The 25,224-nt window shown below is 35.4% G+C and overlaps 1 protein-coding gene across 2 annotated transcripts in view; it reads left to right on the top strand.

Moving 5' to 3' along the window:
* The window catches only part of FAF1 (Fas (TNFRSF6) associated factor 1), a 489,357-nt gene that overhangs the window by 251,083 nt on the left and 213,050 nt on the right, over positions 1 to 25,224 (top strand). For both annotated transcript variants that reach the window (XM_010834447.1, XM_010834446.1), the window contains exon 8: positions 13,538 to 13,624. In XM_010834447.1, the coding sequence (XP_010832749.1) occupies positions 13,538 to 13,624 (87 nt within the window). The remainder of the gene's footprint in view (positions 1 to 13,537; positions 13,625 to 25,224) is intronic.

Here is a 25,224-nt window from a genome sequence, read left to right as displayed (position 1 = left end):
GCAAATGAAGCAACTGACAAACAACTAATCTCAAAAATATACAAGCAACTCCTACAGCTCAACTCCAGAAAAATAAATGACCCAATCAAAAAATGGGCCAAAGAACTAAATAGACATTTCTCCAAAGAAGACATACAGATGGCTAACAAACACATGAAAAGATGCTCAACATCACTCATTATCAGAGAAATGCAAATCAAAACCACTATGAGATACCATTTCACACCAGTCAGAATGGCTGCGATCCAAAAGTCTACAAATAATAAGTGCTGGAGAGGGTGTGGAGAAAAGGGAACCCTCTTACACTGTTGGTGGGAATGCAAACTAGTACAGCCACTATGGAGAACAGTGTGGAGATTCCTTAAAAAACTGGAAATAGAACTGCCTTATGATCCAGCAATCCCACTGCTGGGCATACACACTGAGGAAACCAGAAGGCAAAGAGACACGTGTACCCCAATGTTCATCGCAGCACTGTTTATAATAGCCAGGACATGGAAGCAACCTAGATGTCCATCAGCAGATGAATGGATAAGAAAGCTGTGGTACATATACACAATGGAGTATTACTCAGCCATTAAAAAGAATACATTTGAATCAGTTCTAATGAGGTGGATGAAACTGGAGCCTATTATACAGAGTGAAGTAAGCCAGAAGGAAAAACAGAAATACAGTATACTAACGCATATATATGGAATTTAGAAAGATGGTAACAATAACCTGGTGTACGAGACAGCAAAAGAGACACTGATGTATAGAACAGTCTTATGGACTCTGTGGGAGAGGGAGAGGGTGGGAAGATTTGGGAGAGTGACATTGAAACATGTAGAATATCATGCAAGAAACGAGTTGCCAGTCCAGGTTCGATGCGCGATACTGGATGCTTGGGGCTGGAGCACTGGGACGACCCAGAGGGATGGTATGGGGAGGGAGGAGGGAGGAGGGTTCAGGATGGGGAACACATGTATGCCTGTGGCGGATTCATTTTGATATTTGGCAAAACTAATACAATTACGTAAAGTTTAAAAATAAAATAAAATTTAAAAAAAAAATAAAATAAAATAAAAATCTTAGCTTTAAAATAAAAATCCTGTAACAAGTGTATTTGTGTTGTACATAACTATTTACACATTTTCTTCCCAACTAGATTTGGTTCCTTAAGGGAGTGTGAAAGTCTGCATCTTGTCTGTCCACCACTTTCTTTGTTACGTTGTAATGACTTAAGTGATAGATGCTGGTAAGAACTTACTGAGTCAATAAGGGACAGAGTGTGAGACTGGTACTGTTATGGCATTCATTACACCTGTCTTTCCCACTCTGCTGGTATGAGTTCCTCCCAAAAGAATGATTAAGTTTGAATCATCACTCACTTAAATAAAATAAAACCGCCAGATGCACAGTTAACATGAATTATTTTAGTCACATCTACATCATTGTAGTTGTTCCCTGGTAACTGTTTTGTAAATGAATGCATGAATTGATGAATAATTAGACCAATATAATGTGGCAGTTATGTGAGTTATAAACTTATTTCTTTAACTACAGTGTATTTTTACTATCTTTGATATTTAATTATTTTGTATTTTATTATTGCTCTTTTTTTCAGGTTATGATTATATGTATTCTATTATTACTCTTTCAATTTTGTGGTACTAATGCATATAGTTCCTATTAAAAATAGTAAAAGAATAAGTAAAAAATCAGTTTAGCACAGTGTTTCTACCTCTATGGCTAAAAGACTGTAAGGAAATAATGTGTTAAAGCATGTTTAAATATACAGTAGGTACATATAGTATATATTTTATATGAAGTATGTTGTTGTTGTTGTTTAGTCGCTAAGTTGTGTTGATTCTTTCGTGACCCTATAGACTGTAGCCCGCCAGGCTCCTCTGTCCGTGGGATTCCCCAGGCAAGAATACAGAAGTGAGTTGCCATTTGCTTCTCCAGGGAATCTTCCCCACCGGGGGATTAAACCCATGTCTCCTGCATTGGCAGATGGATTCTTTGCCACTGAGCCCCCAGGGAAGCCCTATATATAGTATAGTAAACATCAACGGTATATTTTTGTGTGGGTCTATGTTCTCTACCTTCTTAATCCACTGTCCAATAGGGTAACTACGAGCCACATATGTAAATTTAAATTAATTAAAGTGAAATGAAATTTGAAGTCATTTTTCTTAGTCACACTAGGTGTGTTTTAAGTGCTCAGTAGCCACGTGGGGCTCGTGGCCACCCTATTGGATAGGACAGATACAGAACATTTCTGTCATCACAGAAAGTTCTATTAGCAGCTGGTAGGCTATCATATACACAATTCCTTATCCCTTATTTTGCCACACTGTATGCTAGATATTTTGTTTGTAATTTGAAAATGAAATTGAATATGTCCTAGAAATATTATAGTGCTTAATTTCTTGAAATCTCTTTGCCCCCAAAATGATTATTTTATCAATTATACATTTAAACAATGTTTTTTCCATTTATTAAGATAGTCAATCCCTAACATTTTCATCATTATTTAAAACTCTAAATTCTGTGATGAATACAGTTGAAGTATTATTCACTTTTAAGACAACACAGTGTATAATAATGTCTCCATGTACCTTTTCTACTATATTCAATGAAAAAAAATACTTATTAAATGGTGATTTTTCTCCCTTTATCTTATTAAGTAAATTATATGGTCCTTTTTTATGGAAGTCTTCATAGTTAGAGATGTAAAACAGCAATTTCTTGGTTCTATAGCATGACATAGTTCAGAGCTGAGATTAGAGAAACCCCGTAGAGTTGTTAATACTTGAGGGCATCCCCAACTAGAAAAGTATGTGAATTTAGGCATGGGAGGAAGGAAGGATCTGCTTTAAATTTAGTGTAGGGTCACTGAATCTTAATGATAGATTAAACAAGGGAGGTAGAATAATGAATAGGGGTATGCAATGTGTAGCACTAATACCAGAAGTCCATGGTTTGTGGCGGTTTTTTAATGTCCTTTCCCATATGGTTTTGAATAGAGTAGGTTATGGCAGGGATGAGCTAAGCAATAGCTTTGTTAATGAATAAATAGGAGTAAATTTTTTTTTAAACAGGAGACTTCAGGCTGTTTGTTTAGAATGCCTGTTTATTTAATAAATCATGTGATTAAAGATTTTCTGATTTTAATACATTAAGAGATGATGCTAAGGTATCCCTGTTTTATTTTTTATAAAATAATTACATTTACATTTCAGGGTCAGTCCTAACAGTGAAATCGTTGGGGTGCGATTTTAACTTCCTTAATTAAAAACCAACTGTATGGAGCATCTGAGCATTGGCATCGTCAGTCCTTAAAGTTTATTGTACTGTATTAGATTTTCATTCATGATGTCAATTCACTTTGAAAGGTTTAATTAAATTGTTATTTGGAACCAGTTTCTAACTCTTCCTCATTCATCTAAAATTAACTAGGTTTGTGATTTTGATGGCCATGCTCTTACTGTAACTTTGCTCTTGGCCAAGGCAGCTACTTTTCTTAAGATATACTTCCTGCCTTTCCACCCACATTTCTCTCAGAGAAAGTAATGACAGCATTAAGCTGATCTTGGAAAATAGCAAGTTAAAATCAGAAAATCTGACTAGACACATTTTAAAATATTTCACAGAGCTGTTCTTTGATGATTGCTTAATATTTCCAGAAGGAGAGGTTAAATAGGTTGTCTCTGGTGCCTTGGTTAAGCAGAGGGAAGGGAAATGTAAGTCTCCTGACTCCAGGGCCCCAAATGCAAACACTGGCCTAGTTGTTCCCAAACTTTCTCCTTGATGTGGGTGACTTGAATGGTTTATTTTCCCTTGATGAGCCACACCCCCAGGCACTTTAGTATTCATGGCAGACCCCAACACTAAGTCTCTTTGTTGTCTTTGTTTTTTGAATTTTTTTGTTAACAAGAAAAGATAAAATTATAAGAGACCTGATTATAGACTGAGGTTCCATTGCTGATAGTTCCCACCACTTTTTTCAGCGTCTCAGAGAAAGACAAAGTCCTGGATAGGCAACAGAAAGCAGCAAAGCAAACATAAACATTATGTCTAAGCATCATTGTTGGTGCTACCAGAGTGGGGGAGGATACACACAGTCTTTATCATAATATAAAGATGAGTCTTCACCAAAACTGTAAGATTGCCAGCATCTGAAAAAATTTTGAAGTTTCTATAGAGGCATTGGTTCTTTAAAGGGAAAAAAAAATTTCTTAACAAGAAATAGATTAAAAAGATATTTCTAAATTTACATTATCATCCTGATTTAGGCATTAACTAAGTGAATGACATTTGCAAGGCAAGTAGTTTAATCTATCTGTGTGTAAAATTTAAAAGAAAATATAGTTCTATGAAAAACAAATTGGCAGAATAGATTAATAGCATTGCCCTGTGTCATCTTCCCTATAGATGAAATTTCATTTTAGAACTTAATGAGGTTGCAAATAAATATCTAATCAGAGTTTCACTTGTCCAGATCCAAAGCACAGAAGAGGGATTGGTGACAGTGCCCAGTTGTTGAGAGAAGGAAATACTTGAATAACAAGACAGGACATAATTGATTTGTTTACTGTATATAGACAAAGTAGAAGCAGCAGTCTTCCTATATTTTTATTCCAGACAAAAGTCTTAACATTAGTGTTGGGTAGAAACTCAGAAGGCATTCAGCAAAAGTTTATACAAGGAAGTTTTTGCCAACCCTCACACGATAAAGTTTATTTTACTGTTTTAAGTATTCTTCTTTTACCTTGACTTATTTTCCTTGAGTATGTTTTATCTTGCTATTTCTTCCCAGCTATGTGTGACACCAGGAACTGCCCTCTTACTGTGAAGGCAGCATTCAGTCACTGAAACAGTAAGTCACAGATCTTGTAGTTGTCCTTCCTCTGCAGTACAAAATTGACAGCCTGTAACTGCTCTTCATTGCCTGTTACAGCGCAACAGGTATAAAAAGGCTCAGTTACGAGAGAGAGTAACCTTGGTTGATCACTTTTATTACCGTATAATGCTCACCATTTAGAGTAAGTGTAAATGGTCTTAACAGAAAATTCTTACATGTTACAGTCATGTGTCAGGTGGGCTTCTCTGGTGGCTCAGCAGTAAAGAATCTTCCTGCCAATACAGGAGATACGGGTTTGATCCCTGGTGAGAGAGGATCCCCTGGAGGAGGAAATGGCAACCCACTCCAGCATTCTTGCCTGGAGAACTCCATGGACAGAGGAGCCTGGGGGAGCCACAGTTAATGGGGTCGCAAAGAGTCCGAGTGAGCAACTAACACTTTCACTTTTCACTTTTGTATATATATGTGTATAGCTTAATAAATAGAAATGAGCATAATTTTGTAACTTGGTTTTTCTTTAATATGTAAAAGCTTTATATGTTATTAAATATTCTTCTAGGTAGGGTCAGTAAACTTTTTCTAAAAAGGGCTAGATAATAAATATTTCAGGCATTGCAGGGCGTGTGATCTCTGTTGCATCTACTAAGTCTGCCCTCATGGTAGTGCCAAAAGCATCCACAGACAGTATGTAAACAAATGGAGGTAGCGGTGTTCCAATACAACTTCGTTTATAGAAACAAACAGCAGGCTGAATTTGGCCTATAGGCTGCACTTTGCTGACCCTAGTTCTACATCATCGTTTTAATGGCTGCATGGTATTTATTTATTTAACTATCTCATTATCAGATATTAAATTTGTGCCAATTGTGTGTCTGTGTGTGTGTAATAATAAACAGACTGCAGTGAATATCTTTGTAGTTAAATATTTGGCTTACATGTATGATTATGTCTTTAAACATTAACTCGTATAATGCTTCTGACATACATAGCAAATGGTTTATCTACTAAAGTTCAGACTTAAAAATCAGTGTTCCTGATATACAAGTATTTCTTGATTTATGTGACCAATTTTTAAAGTTGTACATAAAATTGAACTTTAACAAAACATTTTAAGATTTAAATAGGACTCCTTAAAATGTTCTTGTAATTACTCCATTATTCCTAAGATTGACTTTTTACTTAGTGTTTTTCTTCATGGAAGAATTTTTAAATTAATTTACTTCATTTTAAAAGGAGAAATTTTAAGAGCATTTAATGAGTGACTGATGTGTTATTCATTGAGGACAATAAAAAACATTCACCTCTCTGGTATCTATTAGGCTATTGTTGGAAAGATTTCACTCTCACTGTTTCCATAAGGTACAGAGAGGAAATATTATCTTCTAGGATAAGGTCTTTACTGACTGATATGAGGTTAACCTCCCACTGTTTTTCCTGTGGGTCTTATTTCAGCTTGCCTATGAGAGAGACCAAAAAAACAAACCAGAAACTGTTTAGTCTTTCCTTTGCTTCAAACAGTTCTCTGGTGTTCAGGGGCATTTCCTCAGTTCAACTGACAGGTACAGGTGCCTTCTAAGTTTATTTAGTATGACCAATAGATCATTTATTGTGGATTTGCAGTTTTATTGCAATGCCCAAATATATATTATAGCCAAAAAGCAATAACACTTAATCTTAAGGCAGAAGAACTGAAGATTAACACAGATTTTCAGTGATGAAGATTACTATTTATCAATTATGTCAGTGTTGTGGAGTCTGTAGTGACATAGTACCATCTCTCATTACTTTCTTTTTTTTTTTTTTCTTTTTTTTTTTTTTTTAATTTAATATATTCCTTACAAATTTAAGAACCCATCCTGAACCCTCCTCCCTCCTCCCTCCCCATACCATCCCTCTGGGTCGTCCCAGTGCACCAGCCCCAAGCATCCAGCATCATGCATTGAACCTGGACTGGCATCTCGTTTCATAAAAAATAATTACTTTATCATCATAAAAGTGATAGCATTTCTAGAATTTCTATAACAAATCATTATTAATCATGTTCATTCTCAAAAGGACTAGCTACCTCAGGCAGGAGTTTAAAGAACTCTAGAATCAGTAAATTAGAAAGGCATGGCCATCTAGGAGAGCCTGTAACTCTCAAATCTTGGTAAGAGTTACCTAGAATGCTTGTTAGAACATATACTGTTGGGTCCTAGCATTTCCAGTGTACTAAGCCTTAGGTGGATTCCCTGGAGTTTCATTTCTAATAGTTTCCAGGTGATACTAATACTATTTGTATTAGTATCAGGCACCACACACTGAGAGTCACAAATGCAGAAAAATGATTGTTCCCCTTTGTAGTGTTGTTGTTGTTTATAACTTCAACTTCTATAACTTCACAATTTCTCTAAACCTTTTTTGCCCCCCAAAAGTCTTAAAATTTAGCATCTTTTCTATTTGTGAAACATACTTAACCTTGGCCATTTATAAACATTTTCTTCACTCTTTACAAGTTCTCTTTTCTTAAAATCCAGGCCTACCCTTTAACTAAAGATAGATAGATAGATATATATATATATATGTTAGTCACTTAGTCATGTCTGACTCGTTGTGACCACATGGACTATAGCCCTTCAGGGTCCTCTATCCATGGAATTCCCCAGGCAAGAACACTAAATATATATATATATGTGTGTGTGTGTGTGTATATATATATATATATAAAGATATGAATTAATTTTAATAACTTTATGACCATTAGTTCGTTTATTTTATGACCTACCACTGCAATTTTTGTATCGTTTTCACCCACACCAAACTTTTAGAATAGGATATTATGAGTATAACCATGTTGAAAGTGTTAAATCTTATCCATGATAGTTTATCAGGCTGGATAAAATCCATCTAACTATATGCATTCAAACTAGTTTCCATATTTGATTAGCTTTATTGTCATCATTCCCAGTAATTGCTTAAGATGCCAGTTGTCAGACTTCTTTATAGACAAGTAAGAAGTGAAATAAGTTTTAAAGTATGTTACAAAGCAAAACTTAGTTACAGTTGTTGGAATGAAGAATTCAGCTACAGCCAAAAAAATGTTTTAATAGAACAAAATGCAGTCCAAAGCCTGATTGAAAGCCACCAATTTTATAGTTTTCTTCAAACAATATCTTCATTGTTTTCTGGAAAGATGGTATTTGAGAAAAAGAAATGTCTTGAGTTACTTTTTTTATGAGGAAAGAATTGCTGAGTCTCTTAAATGGTTAATGAGAAGAAGTAATAGTTAAACACTTGGAGCATTGATTTCTGATTTGAATTCTCCAACACAGGCCAGCCCTGAGGGAAGAGGGGAAAAAAGCCTGCTAATTAACATTTGATTACTGATGCCACCTTCTCATTCCCCTTGCACCATCCGGTTTCAAGTGTTTTTGTTCAAGAAGTATTTTTAGGAGGATTTTAACTTGCATCATAGTAAAACAGATCCATGTGCAACTGCATCGAGTGTACAGTATATTAAAAAAAAAAGAAAAAAGTCCTTAGATATGAAGTATATGTTCAAAACCCAGTCTGGATCAGAAGTGATTGGTTTCCTATTGTAAGCCTTTCTGAGCACCAGTGATTGCTAAGAAACTGGAACTAAGCCTAGTCTGTGTGTCTTATTTTAATCACACACAGATACTTATTTGTTTGGTGCAGTTATTATTTAGCAAACTCAACTGGAACATCATTTGATGGTGTGAATTACTTGCAGTTCAGATTTTGATACTTTTAACATTTGAATAAGCTTAGGTTCTAATATTCCCAACGGTCTTTCTCTTCTAAGATTGATAAGAGGAGATAAATGTATGTAGTTTCAGGGTGCTTTTTTGTAAGGGCTGTCATTTGTCAAGGTATTCTTAATTCAGAAAATCTAGAAACTAAAGTGCTAACAAACTGATAACTGTTCTAAGCCCATGGCAATTCAATATTTTGTATGCTACTTTTTGCTATTTTAAACTATTTGATATGTGAAAATTCATAGGCCAGATTTCAAAATTTTTTAAATGCTGAAATAAATTAATAGAACTTTTTGTATCACTCCGCTTTTAGTATTCTGGCAACACTTAGCCTGTTTGGTTGATGAAATAATTATTTGGGAAACTAGTATGTAAGTAAACCAGTAAGCTTTACTTTTAAATGAGATCTCTTGAGGGGAAAATATATTGAGTCTTTTCTTTAAAAAAAAAAACTAAGACTTTTTAGTATAATTAAAAGCAAAAACTAAGACTTTTCTTTATTCAAGAAAAAAAATCACTTAAAATGTTTATTATATGTCTGGATTTCTTAACTGAAATTATTTGCTGTTTTCCTTTTTGATGTGTTGTATTTATTAACTCTTTACTATTTTTCTTTCATTTTCTAGCCTTAATGGTTTTAAACTTTCCCTCTTTACTTGCATATCTTAAATGTACTTAGCTCTTCTTTTCCTGTACCTAGGATTAACTCCAGTCTTTTCCAAAAAATCAAATAATTTTAGAGCTTAGAAAGTTAGCAATGAGCTCATTTTGTTCTCTTCTAATATTGAATAAACTGGTCTCAGTTTCTACCAGTTGGTACCACAATAACAGCTGGGTAGAATTGGGACTAGAAATTTAGTTTTCTGTCTCGTATTATGCCACAGTAACTCAAATTTTGTGACTTTTGTGTAACATTATCAGAATCTTCTTTAACGTGAATAATACCTGAATGAAATTTAAACTTCCTTAAAATATTTTTCAGTAGTGTGTCCAACGTAAAGTTCACAACATTTTGCTATAAAATATAGCTGACAAAGTTGTCTACCAGTTTTTATGTTTTTCAGTTTGAATAGATGCAAATGGGTCATTTAAGGCTAATCTAAAACCTCAACCTCAAAATCTAGCCTTTAGAAGAGGAACTGTCTAAGAAATTCTGATAAAATTTAACCAAAGTATAAAACTGTTTAAAAATGTATGGAACTCAAAGCTTTGTGGGATATGAATGTCTTTATATAATTATATATTGAGCAGGTTGTAATAAAGTAGTCTTTTTTCCCAGTGCTGTGTGTATCACTGAAGTTTCCACAGTGAGGAAATATGAAGTTTGAAGTGGAGATCATTGCTTATATTATTTATTATATATAAATACATGTTTATTAACAGTGAAAAACAAATAATAAGGAAATGAATCAATACTGCATTAATTCTGTACTATTTCAGGGTAATCTGATTCAAATATGTTTTTCTTAGTCACAAACAACTGAAGGCAGAGAAATGAAACTGTTCTTTTAGAAAATCTGGAAAATAAGCTCTGGAAAATCTGTTGTCAATCTAGAACCTTTGATCCAAATACAGTGTAGTTTGTAACATAATTTTAATGTTCAGCTGGTAATCAAAGCTTTCATTAAGTTTTTTCAGAACTAATTGAAACATTTATGTAGTTTAGCAGCCTAAAATCTCATAGATTTAGAGCTTAATGCATAACAAGAATTGAAAAGATTATGAAGATTCAGAATGATCTTGAGCCAAAGCTGATCAAAGAAAGTATGTAAGACAAAAGGGCCCTTAGGAAATGTTACCCTGTGAAGTGCCACTTGTCCTTAACTGGAATTTAACACAAATCTCTAAAGATGAAACTCCAGCAGAAGTAGCACAGTAATGGCAGCTGAGCATGCCAGCTACAGCAACTTAGTCTGTGTGTGTGTTCTTTCTGCGTCTCTGAAGAGCTCTTAAATCTCTCAAATCAATCAATCTCAACCTTCCCCCGTCTCCCGCCCTTCACTTCTCCCCTTGCCTTAAGTCTTTGCTTTCTCCTTCCTCCATTCCTTCATCCTTCTCTCTCTGAGAAAACTCTGTCCTGCATTTGATTCATGATGACCTTAAATCCATCTGTGTCGTTTTATAATTAGGTATATTTTGTCCTTCAGCTTTCCTAGAATACTAATTTTTTAAAAGAACAATTTTTATTTTGTATATATTTCTGATTTTTTCTTTCCTGCAGGAATGTCACTGAAAATTTAAAGCCATCAATAAAGACAAAAGAATATTTTTATCTATATTTATAAAACCATCACTCATTTTGTACCTTTGCTATCTTATCATTTGTCTTTCTTCCATATACTGGTAAAATCTTCCTATGATTTTAGCACTGATAAACATGAAATTATTTTCGAAAAACTAATTTGTTTTCAGGTATATTGTTTAGTGATTATGGTTTAGCACAAGATTCTTTTGGCTTAATTTCAGAAACACTGTGAACTTAGCTTTTCCATTGAAACAGTCAAACATTAGCCTAATATGCTTTATGTTGTACCCTCTCAGCCAAGTTCTTTCTGCATTAACCAGTTTGTTCTATGACAAGTTGCTTAACAGATGTCATTCTGGGGAGAACAATGAAGCCAAATACTTGTGCAATGGCTAACATTACTCTAACTTTGATCACTTTTGTTCAGCACATCAGTCTGGCGTTGTGCTTTATACCAACATAACACTATAGCCAGAACATGCTTTTCAGGCTTAGAATAGCAAAGGAATGTTATTCATTCAGTGCAGTTACAGATGAGTTAATGAAAGAAGAAAAATACTGTTTATTTCATAATACCGTATTGTTATGTTTTGGAATTAAGATGGAATTTAAGGAATTCCACTCCAGAGTTACTCGTTTATATATTCAACTCATAGTATTTGTGTATATTCTCCAATGCAGAGGTAGCCTTGCCACCTTTCCAACAGATGTAAATATTTGCCCTGCCTTCCCCTCCGCCTTCCAAGAATAACTGCTGACCCTTGGTGTCTCTAGACAACATAATTAAAACTAACTCTAAGAAAGGAATTTTTTGACTTGTGGCTTAAAGTTTCCTCATACTCCCATCTTCTGTCCTCTCCCTTTCTTTTATTAATAAACAATAATAATAATACTTTGGCTTTATGGAACACCTTTCCTCTTAAGAGCACTAATGTTTAAGCATGACAGAATAGTCTTAGCTAGTGCAGGTGGTAAGAGGTTAGTCCAGTTGCATTTTGTTAAATTGTTGGGTTAATAATGACTAGCGAAAATGTCCAAACTTGATATGACTGACCATAAACAAAATACTGCATGGTAGACTGGCCATTGCTAAGAATCTTGGGGGAAAAAGCTGTTCGTTTGAATTGAGTGGGGATCAAGCCATGCCCCCAAGCTTCATAGTTCTCATTTACTAAGTCTTTTTTTCACAGGTGTATATTAGAGATAAAAATAGATTGAGTTCCAGGTTTTGTTTTGTTTCTTTCTTTCCCCAGTGAATATATTTCTCCATTTCACTGGAAGTGTAACTTAGATATGCTTATGTATAATAAACAGTAATGTGATACAGAAATGCTGTAATTGGACAACGTGATATTTCAGCCTTCTGCGTTTTAAAAACATGAATGAACGCTGCTTCTTTTCCACATGGAAATCGTATTATAGAATGTCTTATGTGCAACATTTCAAAATTAGTTTCACTGTTACAATATGTTAATCTCAGAATTTACATGAAGAGTTAGCTAAGATGGATGATCTAGTCATTTTAATGATTTGATCATGTATTTGGAAATATGGAATGAAAGAGAATTTTTGTAACCTGTTTAGAGAAAAAAGCTAAAAAAGGATATGATAATTACTGAATAAGAGTTTAACCTTCCAGTACTTCATTCTGATAATTACTTGTGTCCTCTCCGTTAAAGTTAAAAAGTATTGGGAATTCCCTGGCGGTCTAGTGGTTAAGACTCCATGCTTTCATTGCTGTGGGTTCAGGTTCAATCCCTGGTGGAGAAGATCCCACAAGCTGTGTGGTATGGCTATAAATAGATAAGTAGTTTCAAAGTATAATATTAAATGTTGAAAAAAATAGTTTTCAACTTTTATCTTATTTAAAATAAAAACTATCAGTACTATATCTTCTTTGGGGGAAGGGCCTAAATAATATATTAATGGATAGCCCTCAGGTAATAATGGAGAAGGCAATGTACCCCACTCCAGTACTCTTGCTTGGAAAATCCCATGGACGGCGGAGCCTGGTAGGCTGTAGTCCATGGGGTCGCTAAGAGTCGGACACGACTGAGCGACTTCCCTTTCACTTTTCACTTGCATGCATTGGAGAAGGAAATGGCAACCCACTCCAGTGTTCTTGCCTAGAGAATCCCAGGGACGGGGGAGCCTGATGGGCTGCCGTCTCTGGGGTCGCACAGAGTTGGACACGACTGAAGCAACTTAGCAGCAGCAGCAGCAGCAGGTAATAAATATTTTCTTAAAATAGTTTCTAATTTGGGGTGATTTCAAAAAAATATACCCTGTACAGCTTTATTATTAAGTATTGTATCCTTGAAATGTACATAAAACAGTAAAGGAAACTCCAGGTTTTTCCTTTCACCCTGCTGGGAAAGAAACTACTACCCTTTTTTGACTGAAAAGAAACTTGAAGCCATCCAGGATTATAAAAATAATCAGCAAGGTGAGGTAGGAGAATATGGCTTGAACTGTTACTTCATTTAACCTTCATTGAGAATCTGCTTTTAAATTTGGTTTAGTTTTATTTAATAAAATTTTTTATGATTTGTGTTTTCCTAGTTTCAAATTCTTGTTTTAAATCTAGAAGAGAACAGAGGAAACACAGTGTATCCCATAAATTGACTAGCAGCTATCATAAGTCATGTGGAAACCCTATTTTAATTGTTTTATTTCTTTTTATAGGTAAAGAGAAATGTGTATGACCTCACGAGTATCCCTGTTCGCCATCAGTTATGGGAGGGCTGGCCAACTTCTGCCACAGATGACTCCGTAAGTGACAGTTGAATTGTCAGTTTTATGTCCTCCTCTCTCTTTTGTCATTTTCAGCCTAATTGGCCGTGATATTAAGTGGAAATCAAATGCTTTGTATCCATGGAAGTAATTTTTATAAATCATTTGCATTCACTTGCAGAACTAGTGTCATAAGCCAAATATATCAGCATTCTCTTGATGATGTTACAATATCAGTATCAGGAACTTTATGCTGCTTGATTTGACTTAAGTTTTTCCTTGATGAAAAAAATACAAATATTCAGATATTTCTAATGAAATGTTCCAAACACAAAAATTTTTTTCCTAAGTTACAGATACTTCAAAATCAATTTAATCATTTTATTTAATTTTATAACTGCATTTCCCATAGTTAGAGCTATACTTTAAAAAGTTAATTTTTATAGTTAATATTAATCACACTCTATTCTTAAACATACTCATAATTTTCACTGCCATAAAAAACTGAAAGAAAAGACCTAGTTTGTAATTTTTAATTATTATTACATCTACTCATAGTAATTTCCTATTGTAAATTTTGAAACCTTTCCTATCTCTGTCTTGTTTCCAGTGATTATTCTTTCCTAAGAGAGTAAATTTTATCATTGAGGAGGCCATTTGGCTACTTTTATCCACAGTCTTGATTGTTCTAACCAGTATTTTTAAGGAAAAAATTAGAATCTTTCAAGAATTTTGAAGTGAGTCTTATTTTTAAAATAAATAGGGCTAAAAAGATGCTAAGATTTTGTAAACATATTACAACAAAAAATATCCAAATACATGATTATGGCTAAGAGTTTAATTATGTTTTCTTATGTTCTAAATATTACATTTGTCAGAATAATATTACATTTTGTCGTAATAATAATTACCACTTCTCTCTTAGCACCACCATCATATACTTTAGTCTAAAGGAATTCTTTGTGGAAGACAGTAACATTTTTAAACAATTTGTTTATGTAGATGCTACTTGAGTCTAATTATTCCACAATCTAAATATTGTGCCTTTGGAAAATGCTTTGTGGATTATGAAACTTCAAAAATTACCAGAAATTAGCAAAACTTGTTTTTTAAGTGAACCCTTCAGAAAAAAATTATTTACATATAGGCACTTACACTTATTTATAAACTGTTAATTTTGACATTGACATTATAGTATGTCATTATAATTATTGATGATTGTCCATGGCTAAGTGGTAAGAATGTGGTTGTTGTTTTTAGTGTGTTTTTTTTCCTGTTTGAGAAATTTGATGGAAAATATGATACATTTATTTTTATAAAATAAAGAAACTAAGTATATAAATGATAGTTTTTTGTTTACCTGAGAAGATATGAAGAAACCAGAATGTTCTCAACACTGTCTAATAAACTGTTACAATTTATATCATTAATAGAAGAAAATTATTAAGATGGAGTGTGTCACTGAGTTTCAGATACCTCACTTATTTAAAGCATTGTAATGAAGATTAGCAATAATACAAATACTCTGTTCATAGTAGACAATAAATGGGAGTCAGTATTGTAACTTAATATTAACATAACTCAGAGAGTGATCATGGGCAAGAATTGACTGGTTTACATAAATGAAACGGTACCTGAGATTTGCTTCAAAATAACCTCTTGTGTTGGAAGAGTGAGTGGGGATATTCATAAATCCAAACCGATCATTGTTAAAGATAGTTAAGGTGTATATTCGATTTTTTTATACTATACTCTCAAGTTTTGTATACATTTGAAAATTTCTGTAAGTTTAAAACAAAAAATAATTGTCTGGTTCAAGATAATAAAGTCCAGAAATGTGGGACTTAATAGGGTTGGAAAAGTCAGTTGCTCATGGGCTCCATCTTTATGGACACCAAGCTGAAGTGGGCTTATCAGAGCAAGTTCCAAGAGCGATAGGCAAATCAGTGAAATGCAATATATTCCTCTGTAACATAGTACTTAATATATTTAAATTTTATTTATTTATTATTTTTGGCTATGCTGGGTCTTCGTTGCTATGCACTGGCTTTCTCTAGTTGCCATGAGCAGGGGCTACTCTCTAGTTGCGGTGCTCCGGCTTCTCATTGTAGAGGCTTCTCTTGTTGCAAAGCATGGCCTCTAAAGTGTGTGGGCTCAGTAGCTGTGGAGCACGGGCTTAGTTTCCTGCCCTGGATCCCCGGCTTTGGTAGGCAGATTTTTACCGCCTTTTACCACTGGACCATTCTTTTCCCGTCTGTGCTTTACTTGGTACTAGAAATCCAAGTAAAGAGGGAATGTCCATTAAGAAGCCTTATTCTTTCTGCCTCATTTTTCATATTTGCACCTAGTCCCAGAACCCGTGAAGTGATGCCTGCCTGTACCTCCCCAGAGCATATGTTGCCACATTGGCAGGATGTTGCCTTGATCTGCATGATTTGATACAACAAAGATGTTTAAGGCCAGGCTGCTTTTAATCAGTGCCATAGCAGACCCACTAGCTCCAGTGCTTGAGTCTTGGCAAAAAATGCTTATAATTGTAGTCTTTTAAAGAAATCCTAGCCAAAGAAATGTCATGCAACCTTTCTTTCATTAGGACTATAAAAAACTCGTAAAGCTGGTGCCTGTAATCTATATTGTTGCAGGCGATGGTGTTTTTATACTTATTTAAATCACTCAAGTGGAGGCATCTGCTACAAAATAAGATCGTCCTCACAGCTTAGGGCATGAATTGGGTGCAGCTGAGAAATGTCAGCTGTGTAAACAGCCTGAAATGTGTTACCAACAAAAATATAATTAATTTCTTTCCAAGACAGTGTGCCATAACTGAATATTTAGGATGGTTTAACTTTCAGAGAAAGCACCTGAACATTTTCTTCCCAATGCCAGAGTAGAGGATTGGTTATAAAGGTCATTAAAGGTGAAATTAGTTTATACTTTTCCTGCTCAGTTGCAGAAATTTCTGTGGCTTTGAATATATAATAGTTTTAGATACCAGTGGCTTCTGTGAATTAATGGAAATATCTTAGATCAAGAAATTAATAGTTCGGGATGATGGAAATGTTCTAAAATTAGATTGTGATGATGACTGTACAACTCTGTAAATTTACTAAAAATCATAGAATTAAACATTTCAAAAAATTTTATGGCATGTAAATTACATCTCAGTAAAGCTATTTTTAAAGGATACTAGTGAAGAACTATATTAAAATATTTCTTGGTTTACATTTTTGTGTTCCATGAGAAATACTTTGCAGTCTGCAGAAGGTGTTTTCTTCAATGTACTTCTCATTAACCTTTGACTTAACAAACAGGACAAAGAAAGACTTCTTATAATTAGATTCTTGTATAATCTTGAGTCTCTTACAAACGTGATAGACCAGTCTTTTGACATTTCCAACACTACTCAGTGAAGTTAACAATCATTTAAAGCATTGTTGCCCCATCTCCCTTCAGAGTTAAAATATTTTCTTTGCTTATAGTTGTACTCTAATGGGACATGGGATACTGTATGAATTGTCAATAACTCTTGTAGTTCCTTTTGCGCTCTTTCACCAGGGAAATAGGTATCTAAAGCTTCACCAGTAGGGGAATGTTTTCATGCTGTGACAGTTCAGCTGTGAGAACAAGGAGTTGTAAGTAGGCAAAATCTCATTTTATACTTTAACAGGACACTCTTGATTTCCAGAGAGTAGATATGATTTTAACTCTATGAATTATGTCAAGGCACCTTATTATAATGCAGACAATTTGAATATATATAGTTTTTAAAACTCCAGGTTTTAGTAATACTTATACAAAGAAAGAAAAATCCTTCAGTTTTTAATACTTTTTGTTGTGCTCCCCTCCTCTTTTTTCTTTAATAGTAATCATCTGTAGTTTCATCATTGACTAAGCAATGTTAAATCAGAATTTGAGAAATTAGGAATTCTAGGACCAGAGGTCTTTAGGTATATGTTAGGACTCAGAAAACTACTTATTAAATATTAAATATTTTCACATTGAAAATGAGATCATTTATAAACAGAATAAACCTAGTGGCTTTTCTGTGAAATAACAATAAAACGAAAGTCACACACATGACTTATTCCTTTTTTATTATTATTAAAAAGAATTTGTGAATGAGGGAATGCTGTCTACTTTCATCCTTCTGATGGAGGCCATTTTCTCCTGTAACTTCTTCCTAATGATTTGTTTTTGGCAGGTGTCAAATTATAAACATTCCCCTTATACTGGATCCCCACCCTCCACTGTATAGCAGCTTCTGTCCCAGTACACACTCTCCCTATTACCACATACCTACCACACCATCAGCCTTACTTATTTATCTTCAGTGGCAACCCAGTATGTGCTGACTTATGTACAGATTTTTATGCTGTCATTCACAACCTTCATTCTTTAGTGTAAAACTGCCCTTCTGGGTTTTTTTCCCTTATGAGAATGAGTCATAGAGGAATCAGAGTGGGTGCAGGTGGACCAACTGAAGGCAACTGCAATGGCCAAAGCGAGAAGGGGTGGCAGTTCTCATCAGTTTGGTGCAATCGAGGCTAGGGAGAAGGCAGATTCTGGGATTGTTTGGGGAGGTCATTGCCTTGGCCTGGGCTTCATGGGTGAGGGAGGGGAGGAGGCAGGGTGTGTCCCACTAGCTCTCTGGCTCACGTGCCTGGGATGCCTGGCAAGAGCTGCTGGGGACAGAGTGACTGGAGAGAAATTGCTCAATAAATGTTTCTTGAATAAGTGATTGAATATGATACCACGTATATCTCCACTTTAGCTAAATATTCATTTTGCTGTTCTTCTGATATACTTGGTTCTCTACTCCTGTATTTTATCATACTATTCCTTTTACCCACAATATCTTCAATAATTATTTCTTTTCTTCAAGACTTTTCCTTCAGAAACTTTGCCTGTATCCCATGTTACCATCTCCAACCTAGAAATTAGTTTCTATTTAAATTATTTTTATTTTTCCTTATTTTTGTTATTTTCATCCTTCATTCCCTCCCACCTGGCTCCATTACTTATCTGAGTGCAAATAACTTGATTAACCTCTCTGAGTCTCAGTCTATATAACCATAAACACAGATAATACTCCTACTCGAGTTTGTAAAACTTAGAGCCAGTAGTTACAAATATAGTTACTTCTTTATTTATTTTGAAGATTGAAGTAATCTGTACTAGATAATGTCTAATATATGGTTAATCTTTGGCTATTACTATTTTTTTCATCCATATATCTATTCATTCATTTGACATTCATGGAAAAAACTCTTTTACACCAGTAAACAAACTGGACCTTAAAGTTACAAGGATGAAGTCCTATTCCTCAGGGTTTGCAAAGTATAGTGTGAGACAGATATATAAACAGTGATGGTTGAAGTTTATGTAAACGCAAAACATAGAATCATATAAGAGGAAACAACTAATTTCTCTAGCAGATGGTGAAAAAATGGCTCCTCAGAAAAAGGAACCAAATACCCCTTAAGTTAAATTACACAAGTCTAAACTACATTTTAATTTGTATCCTGTGTTCCTCCCTTATGTAAATTCTAAAAATTGAGAGTAAGAACTGTTTTCCTTATTTTTGTATGCACTGCAGGATAAAGTGTATTGGGGTTTTTTTTTTAATATAGTGTTTTATACATTCACTCATCTGAGTTGTTCAGAGCTCCACCAAGTTGACATCAGATCAGATTAGATCAGTTGCTCAGTCGTGTCCGACTCTTTGCAACCCCATGAATCTCAGCACGCCAGGCCTCCCTGTTCATCACCAACTCCCGGAGTTCACGCAGACCCACGTCCATTGAGTCAGTGATGCCATCTAGCCATCTCATCCTCTGTCGTCGCCTACTCCTCTTGCCCCCAATCCCTCCCAGCATCAGAGTATTTTCCAATGAGTCAACTCTTCGCATGAGGTGGCCAAAGTACTGGAGTTTCAGCTTTAGCATCATTCCTTCCAAAGAAATCCCAGGGCTGATCTCCTTCAGAAGGGACTGGTTGGATCTCCTTGCAGTCCAAGGGACTCTCAAGAGTCTTCTCCAACACCTCAGTTCAAAAGCATCAATTCTTTGGTGCTCAGCCTTCTTCACAGTCCAACTCTCACATCCATACATGACCACAGGAAAAACCATAGCCTCGACTAGACAAACCTTTGTTGGCAAAGTAATGTCTCTGCTTTTGAATATGCTATCTAGGTTGGTCATAACTTTCCTTCCAAGGAGTAAGCGCCTTTTAATTTCATGGCTGGAGTCACCATCTGCAGTGATTTTGGAGCCCAGAAAAATAAAGTCTGACACTGTTTCCACTGTTTCCCCATCTATTTCCCATGAAGTGATGGAACCGGATGCCATGATCTTCGTTTTCTGAATATTGAGCTTTAAGCCAACTCTTTCACTCCCCATTTTCACCTTCATCAAGAGGCTTTTTAGTTCCTCTTCACTTTCTGCCATAAGGGTGGTGTCATTTGCATATCTGAGGTTATTGATATTTCTCCCGACAATCTTGATTCCAGCTTGTGTTTCTTCCAGCCCAGCGTTTCTCATGATGTACTCTGCATATAAGTTAAATAAACAGGGTGACAATATACAGCCTTGACGTACTCCCTTTCCTATTTGGAACCAGTCTGTTGTTCCATGTCCAGTTCTAACTGTTGCTTCCTGACCTGCATACAAATTTCTCAAGAGGCAGATCAGGTGGCATCTGTGACAATAAACAACTAAATGATGAATTGATATGATATAGTGACTTTATAAACTGAGAATCAGGTTTATTTTCTTTCTAATAAAAATGATCAAAACTCAGTATTTCTTGGTAAGTAGACTAGCAAATTTAGAAGGTGAGGAGCCACTATACCAAGAGAATTTATATTAGCATGTGTTTAATTGTGTGTGTGCATGTGTGTGTGAGAGAAACAAGCAGACCAGTCCAAGTTCATCACATCCCTACATTGCTATCACTTGGATAAGTTGTTTATTGTATGACCTTCATTTTCCTCATCTGTAAAATGAAGATGACGTTAACACACTTGAAAGTCTGCTGTGAAGATTAAAGGGATTAACATAATAGTTTGAACTGTATGAAATTGCCATTTTTAAAGGACAAAATGTTGAATATTAGCCATTCTATATGGTTTTACCTATATGTAAAGCTTATATAATGCAGGATTTAGCAATTCAGCCCAAATCCTACTCTCTCTGTTTTTCCTGCATCATAAGCAGATCTTTTACCATCTGAGCCACCAGGGAAGCCCCAAAATTGGTATAAAACATTATATTGGTTTGGATATACAGTGTAATGATTTGATATTAGTATATACTACAACAGAGAAGGCAATGGCACCCCACTCCAGTACTGTTGCCTGGAGAATCCCATGGATGGAGGAGCCTGGTGGGCTGCAGTCCATGGGGTTGCTAGGAATCGGACACGACTGAGCGACTTCGCTTTCACTTTTCACTTTCATGCATTGGAGAAGGAAGTGGCAACACACTCCAGTGTTCTTGCCTGGAGAATCTCAGGGACAGGGGAGCCTGGTGGCTGCCGTCTATGGGGTCACACAGAGTCGGACACGACTGAAGTGACTTAGCATAGCATAGCATAGCATACACTACAAAGTGATCACCATAATGTCTTGTTACCATCCATTACCATAAAATTGACCCCCTTTCACCCATTTCCCCCTCCACCCTCCGAACTCCTTTCCCTCAGGTAACCAGAAGACTGTTCTCTGTATCTATGCATTTTATTTTGTTTGTTCTTTTTTTTTTTTTTAGACTTCACATTAAGTGAAGCCATGCTATTTGTCTTTTTCTACCTGATTTATTTCTCTTAGCATAATACCCTTAAGGTCTATTTCATCTTGTCACAAATGGCCATATCTCCTTCTTTTTTATGGCTGAATAGTATTAGACACACACACACACACACACATACCACATCTTTATCTAGTCACCAACTGATGGACAGTTATGTTACTTCCATATTTTGGCTATTGTAAATAATGCCACAATGAATGTAGGGTTGCATATGTCTTTTTTGAATAGTGTTTTCGTTTTCTTTGGATAAATACCCAGAAGTGGAAGAGCTGGACCATATGGTAGTTCTGTTTTTAATTTTTTGCAGAGCCTCCATTCTGTAGTGGCTGTACCAATTTACATTCCACCAGTAGTGCACAAGGGTTCCTTTTCTCCATATCTTTATCAACACTTATATTTTTTTTGCCTTTTTGATAATCGCCATTGTAACAGGATGTAAAGTGATATCTCCTTGTGGTTTTGAATTGCATTTCCCTGAAGATTAATGTTGTTGAACAGCTTTTTATTTGCCTGTTGGCTATCTGTAGATCTTCTTTAGAAAAATGTCTGTTTGGATCCTCTGCCCATTTTTTAGTCAAATGTTGTTTTTTTTGTTTGTCTGTGTTTTTGCTGTTGAGTTGTGTGAGTTCTTACTATATCTTTGGTGTTGACTCCTTATTGGATATGTGATTTGCACATATTTTCTTCCATTCAGTAGATTCCCTTTTCATTTTGTTGATGGTTACCTTTGTTATAGAGAAACTTTTTAGTTTGATGTAGTCCCACTTTTTATTTTTGCATTTAGAGTCAGATCCAAAAATTCAACACCAAGATGAATGTAAATAATGTTTTATTGCAGCACAGTCACACCATTTGCTTTTGTATTGTATACAGCTGCTTTTACACTGTAACTAGTGGCAGGGATGTTTAATTGCAGCAAAGCTACATGGCTCACAAAGCCTAAAATATCTACTGTTTGACCCTTAACAGAAAAATTTTGCTAACCGGTGGTGTAATGTTTGGCATTGAGCAGGCATTCAACAAACATTGGCTCCTTTTCCCTTGAATAAGCATCTTCTTTATATCACATACGCATGCAGAATCAGAAGTATTCTTTGAGTAGCGTCAGGGTCATCTTATGCTATTTAAATTACTTTGTTAGCCTGTCCTAGGTCAGACAGATTCAGGAACTCTTTGGACATTTTCACTGGCTTTTTCTTTATTTGACAAGGTCATAGATAATGTTGCTTCTAACGGTGGTGAGACTCAGTAGCTTCAGAAGGTCCGCTGCCCTTGTCAACATATAGAGGCTTTTACAAATAACACAGGCAAAGACTAAACAGACAGAAAGAACAGGTTTAAAAGCAGTAGAAGAAAGTTTAAGTTTAAAAGGAGTAGAAAGTTGTAAAATAGACTATACCCTGAAGAGTGAGAGTGAGAAGTTCAGGAGGGTGGGTGAAGCACTCAAGGGACATATTTACTTGGTAAATATGAGGGAGAACACATGAAAGTGAGGCAGCCCTCAACAGGAAATTTATAGACACTAAGATCTGATGTTGTGAATGTTGACTTCATTTTATTAAATCTCAAATGTGTACAATACTGCTTCTGCCCATGAAGAGGTAACTGCTATGGGAATTGTCTTCCTTCTGTGAACAACTAGAAGACTGGATATAATGTGTGAAACAGCTGTTCTCAGATGTTAGACAACAGGTAGTTCAGGACTCTGAAGAAGGAAACAAATGAGCCTTGCTGGGAAGCAGTTCCTGGACCCCATAACAGGGAGAGAAAGCTAAAACAGAATCTGCTGATTTTATTGCAATTGACGAGACTGAAATAGAGTTTAGGGAGGTCAAGACAGCTAGACTTTGCAAGACAGACTACCAACAGGGAAAAAACTCCAGAAATCTATATGGTTTTCCTGATTTTTAGCTGAATACCAATCCATCCATGCCATGCATAGAATGAAATTCCAGGAGACTGGGCAAAGAACTACTGCCTGGAAAAAGAACAATTAACTGGGAGCTGTAAGACAAACAGTACTCAGAGCCCACACAGTGCTGGGAATAGTTTGAGTTCCCACCAGCCATAGTAGAGGCACCTCAGTGACTACATGGACCACCATAGGAGATATTCACAGGAGAATCACACCTTGGTGCAGTGTATAAACAAGGCTTAGAGTGAAGGCTACTCTAGGACTTCCCTTCCACAAGCTTAGAAACAGTTTCCAAAAGGACTTAAATGATTAATAGGTAAATGCCTCTAAGAACAGAGTCCAGCATCCAATTAAAAGTTACTATATATACAAACAAGCAGGAAAATCTAATCCTTAACCAGGAGAGAAATCAGTTTACAAAAAAAATAGACGTAGAAGTTACATAATAAAATTGACAGATAGGGACTTTAGCTATTGTAAATATTATGAATAGGCTCAAGGATTTAAAGGAAAACATGAATTTAATGATGAAAGAATAGAATATATAAAAGATAGAGAAATAATACCTGAAATGATAATTTCACCATTGAGCTTAATATCAGATTGCTGCTGTTGTTCGGTCATTAAGTCATGTCTGACTCCGAGACCTCATGGATTCTATTACACCAGGCTTCTCTGTCCTCCGCTTTCTCCTGGAGTTTGCTCAAATTCATGTCTTTGAGTCGATGATGCTATCTAACCATCTCACCTTCTTCTACCTGCTTCTCCTTTTGCCTTCAATCTTCCCAGCATCAGGGCCTTTTATAATGAATTTTCCCTTTGCATAGGGTGGCCCAAGTATTGGAGCTTCAACTTCAACATCAGTTTTTCCAATTATTATTCAGGGTTGATTTTCTGTAGGATTGACTGGTTTGACCTTGTTGCTGTCCAGGGGACTCTCAAGAGTCTTCTCCAACACCACAGTTCAAAAGCGTCAATTCTTCGGCACTCAGCTTTCTTTATAGTCCAACTCTCACATCCATACATGACCACTGGAAAAACCATAGCCTTGACAAATGGACATTTGTTGACAAAGTTATGTCTGCTTTTCAAGAGTAAGGAGAAAATATCTGAAAACGTGTTTGGCAAAGGTCCTCTATCCTGTTACATAAAAACAGTCTTACAAATAAATAGCAACACAAGCCAATTTAGGGGAGTGATAGAACTTTTTGAAATTTTGATTGTGGTGGTTAGAAGTGCCAGAACTCTTGAACTGTACATTTATAATGGGTGCATTTTATTATAGGTAACTAGATCTCAGTTAATTTTAACTAGTGATTTATGATGAGCATGTTGATCTGAAACTGTAACTGGTACATGAGAAGGTGAAATGCAGAGCCAGTATTCAACTCAATCTGCCTGCTCTCTGATGCCAGTGTTCTTTCTCTTGTACCATGCTGGTCCTTGTATATTCCATGTTGCTCAAAATAGTTCCAGTTTTGAAATATCCAGTCTGATTTTTTCCCCAGAATTGTATTCATGCTCTTTTGAAGTTTTAAAGTTATTCATAAAAGACAGTAACAGAGAAACAAACTTTGCCTTTATCTTCCCTTTTTAACTTAGCACTTAGGAGTCTTTGAAGATAAGTGAACTTAAAATTTTCACTGTAGCACTTTGGATTATATGCTTGTGTCTTTTTGAATAGTAGCCATATCATTAATGTGGCAGGGAATGAGCAACAGGACTCTATTTTGGTACTCATAGTTATTTAACATAGTGGTCGGTGAGTATATTAACAGACATTTATGTAATGATTTTAGTTTACAAAGCATATTTCATGTACATGACCTCATTTGAGCCAAGTAGTAGATTACAGCAGTAGATTACAAATAATTTTTGATAGAATAGTATACAGTGGAATACATTACTGTCTGTAG

The sequence above is a fragment of the Bison bison genome, unplaced genomic scaffold (assembly GCF_000754665.1).
Source record: "Bison bison bison isolate TAMUID 2011002044 unplaced genomic scaffold, Bison_UMD1.0 scf7180017864033, whole genome shotgun sequence".
Classification (NCBI taxonomy): Eukaryota; Metazoa; Chordata; class Mammalia; order Artiodactyla; family Bovidae; genus Bison; species Bison bison.
This window is presented reverse-complemented; position numbering and strand designations above follow the sequence as displayed.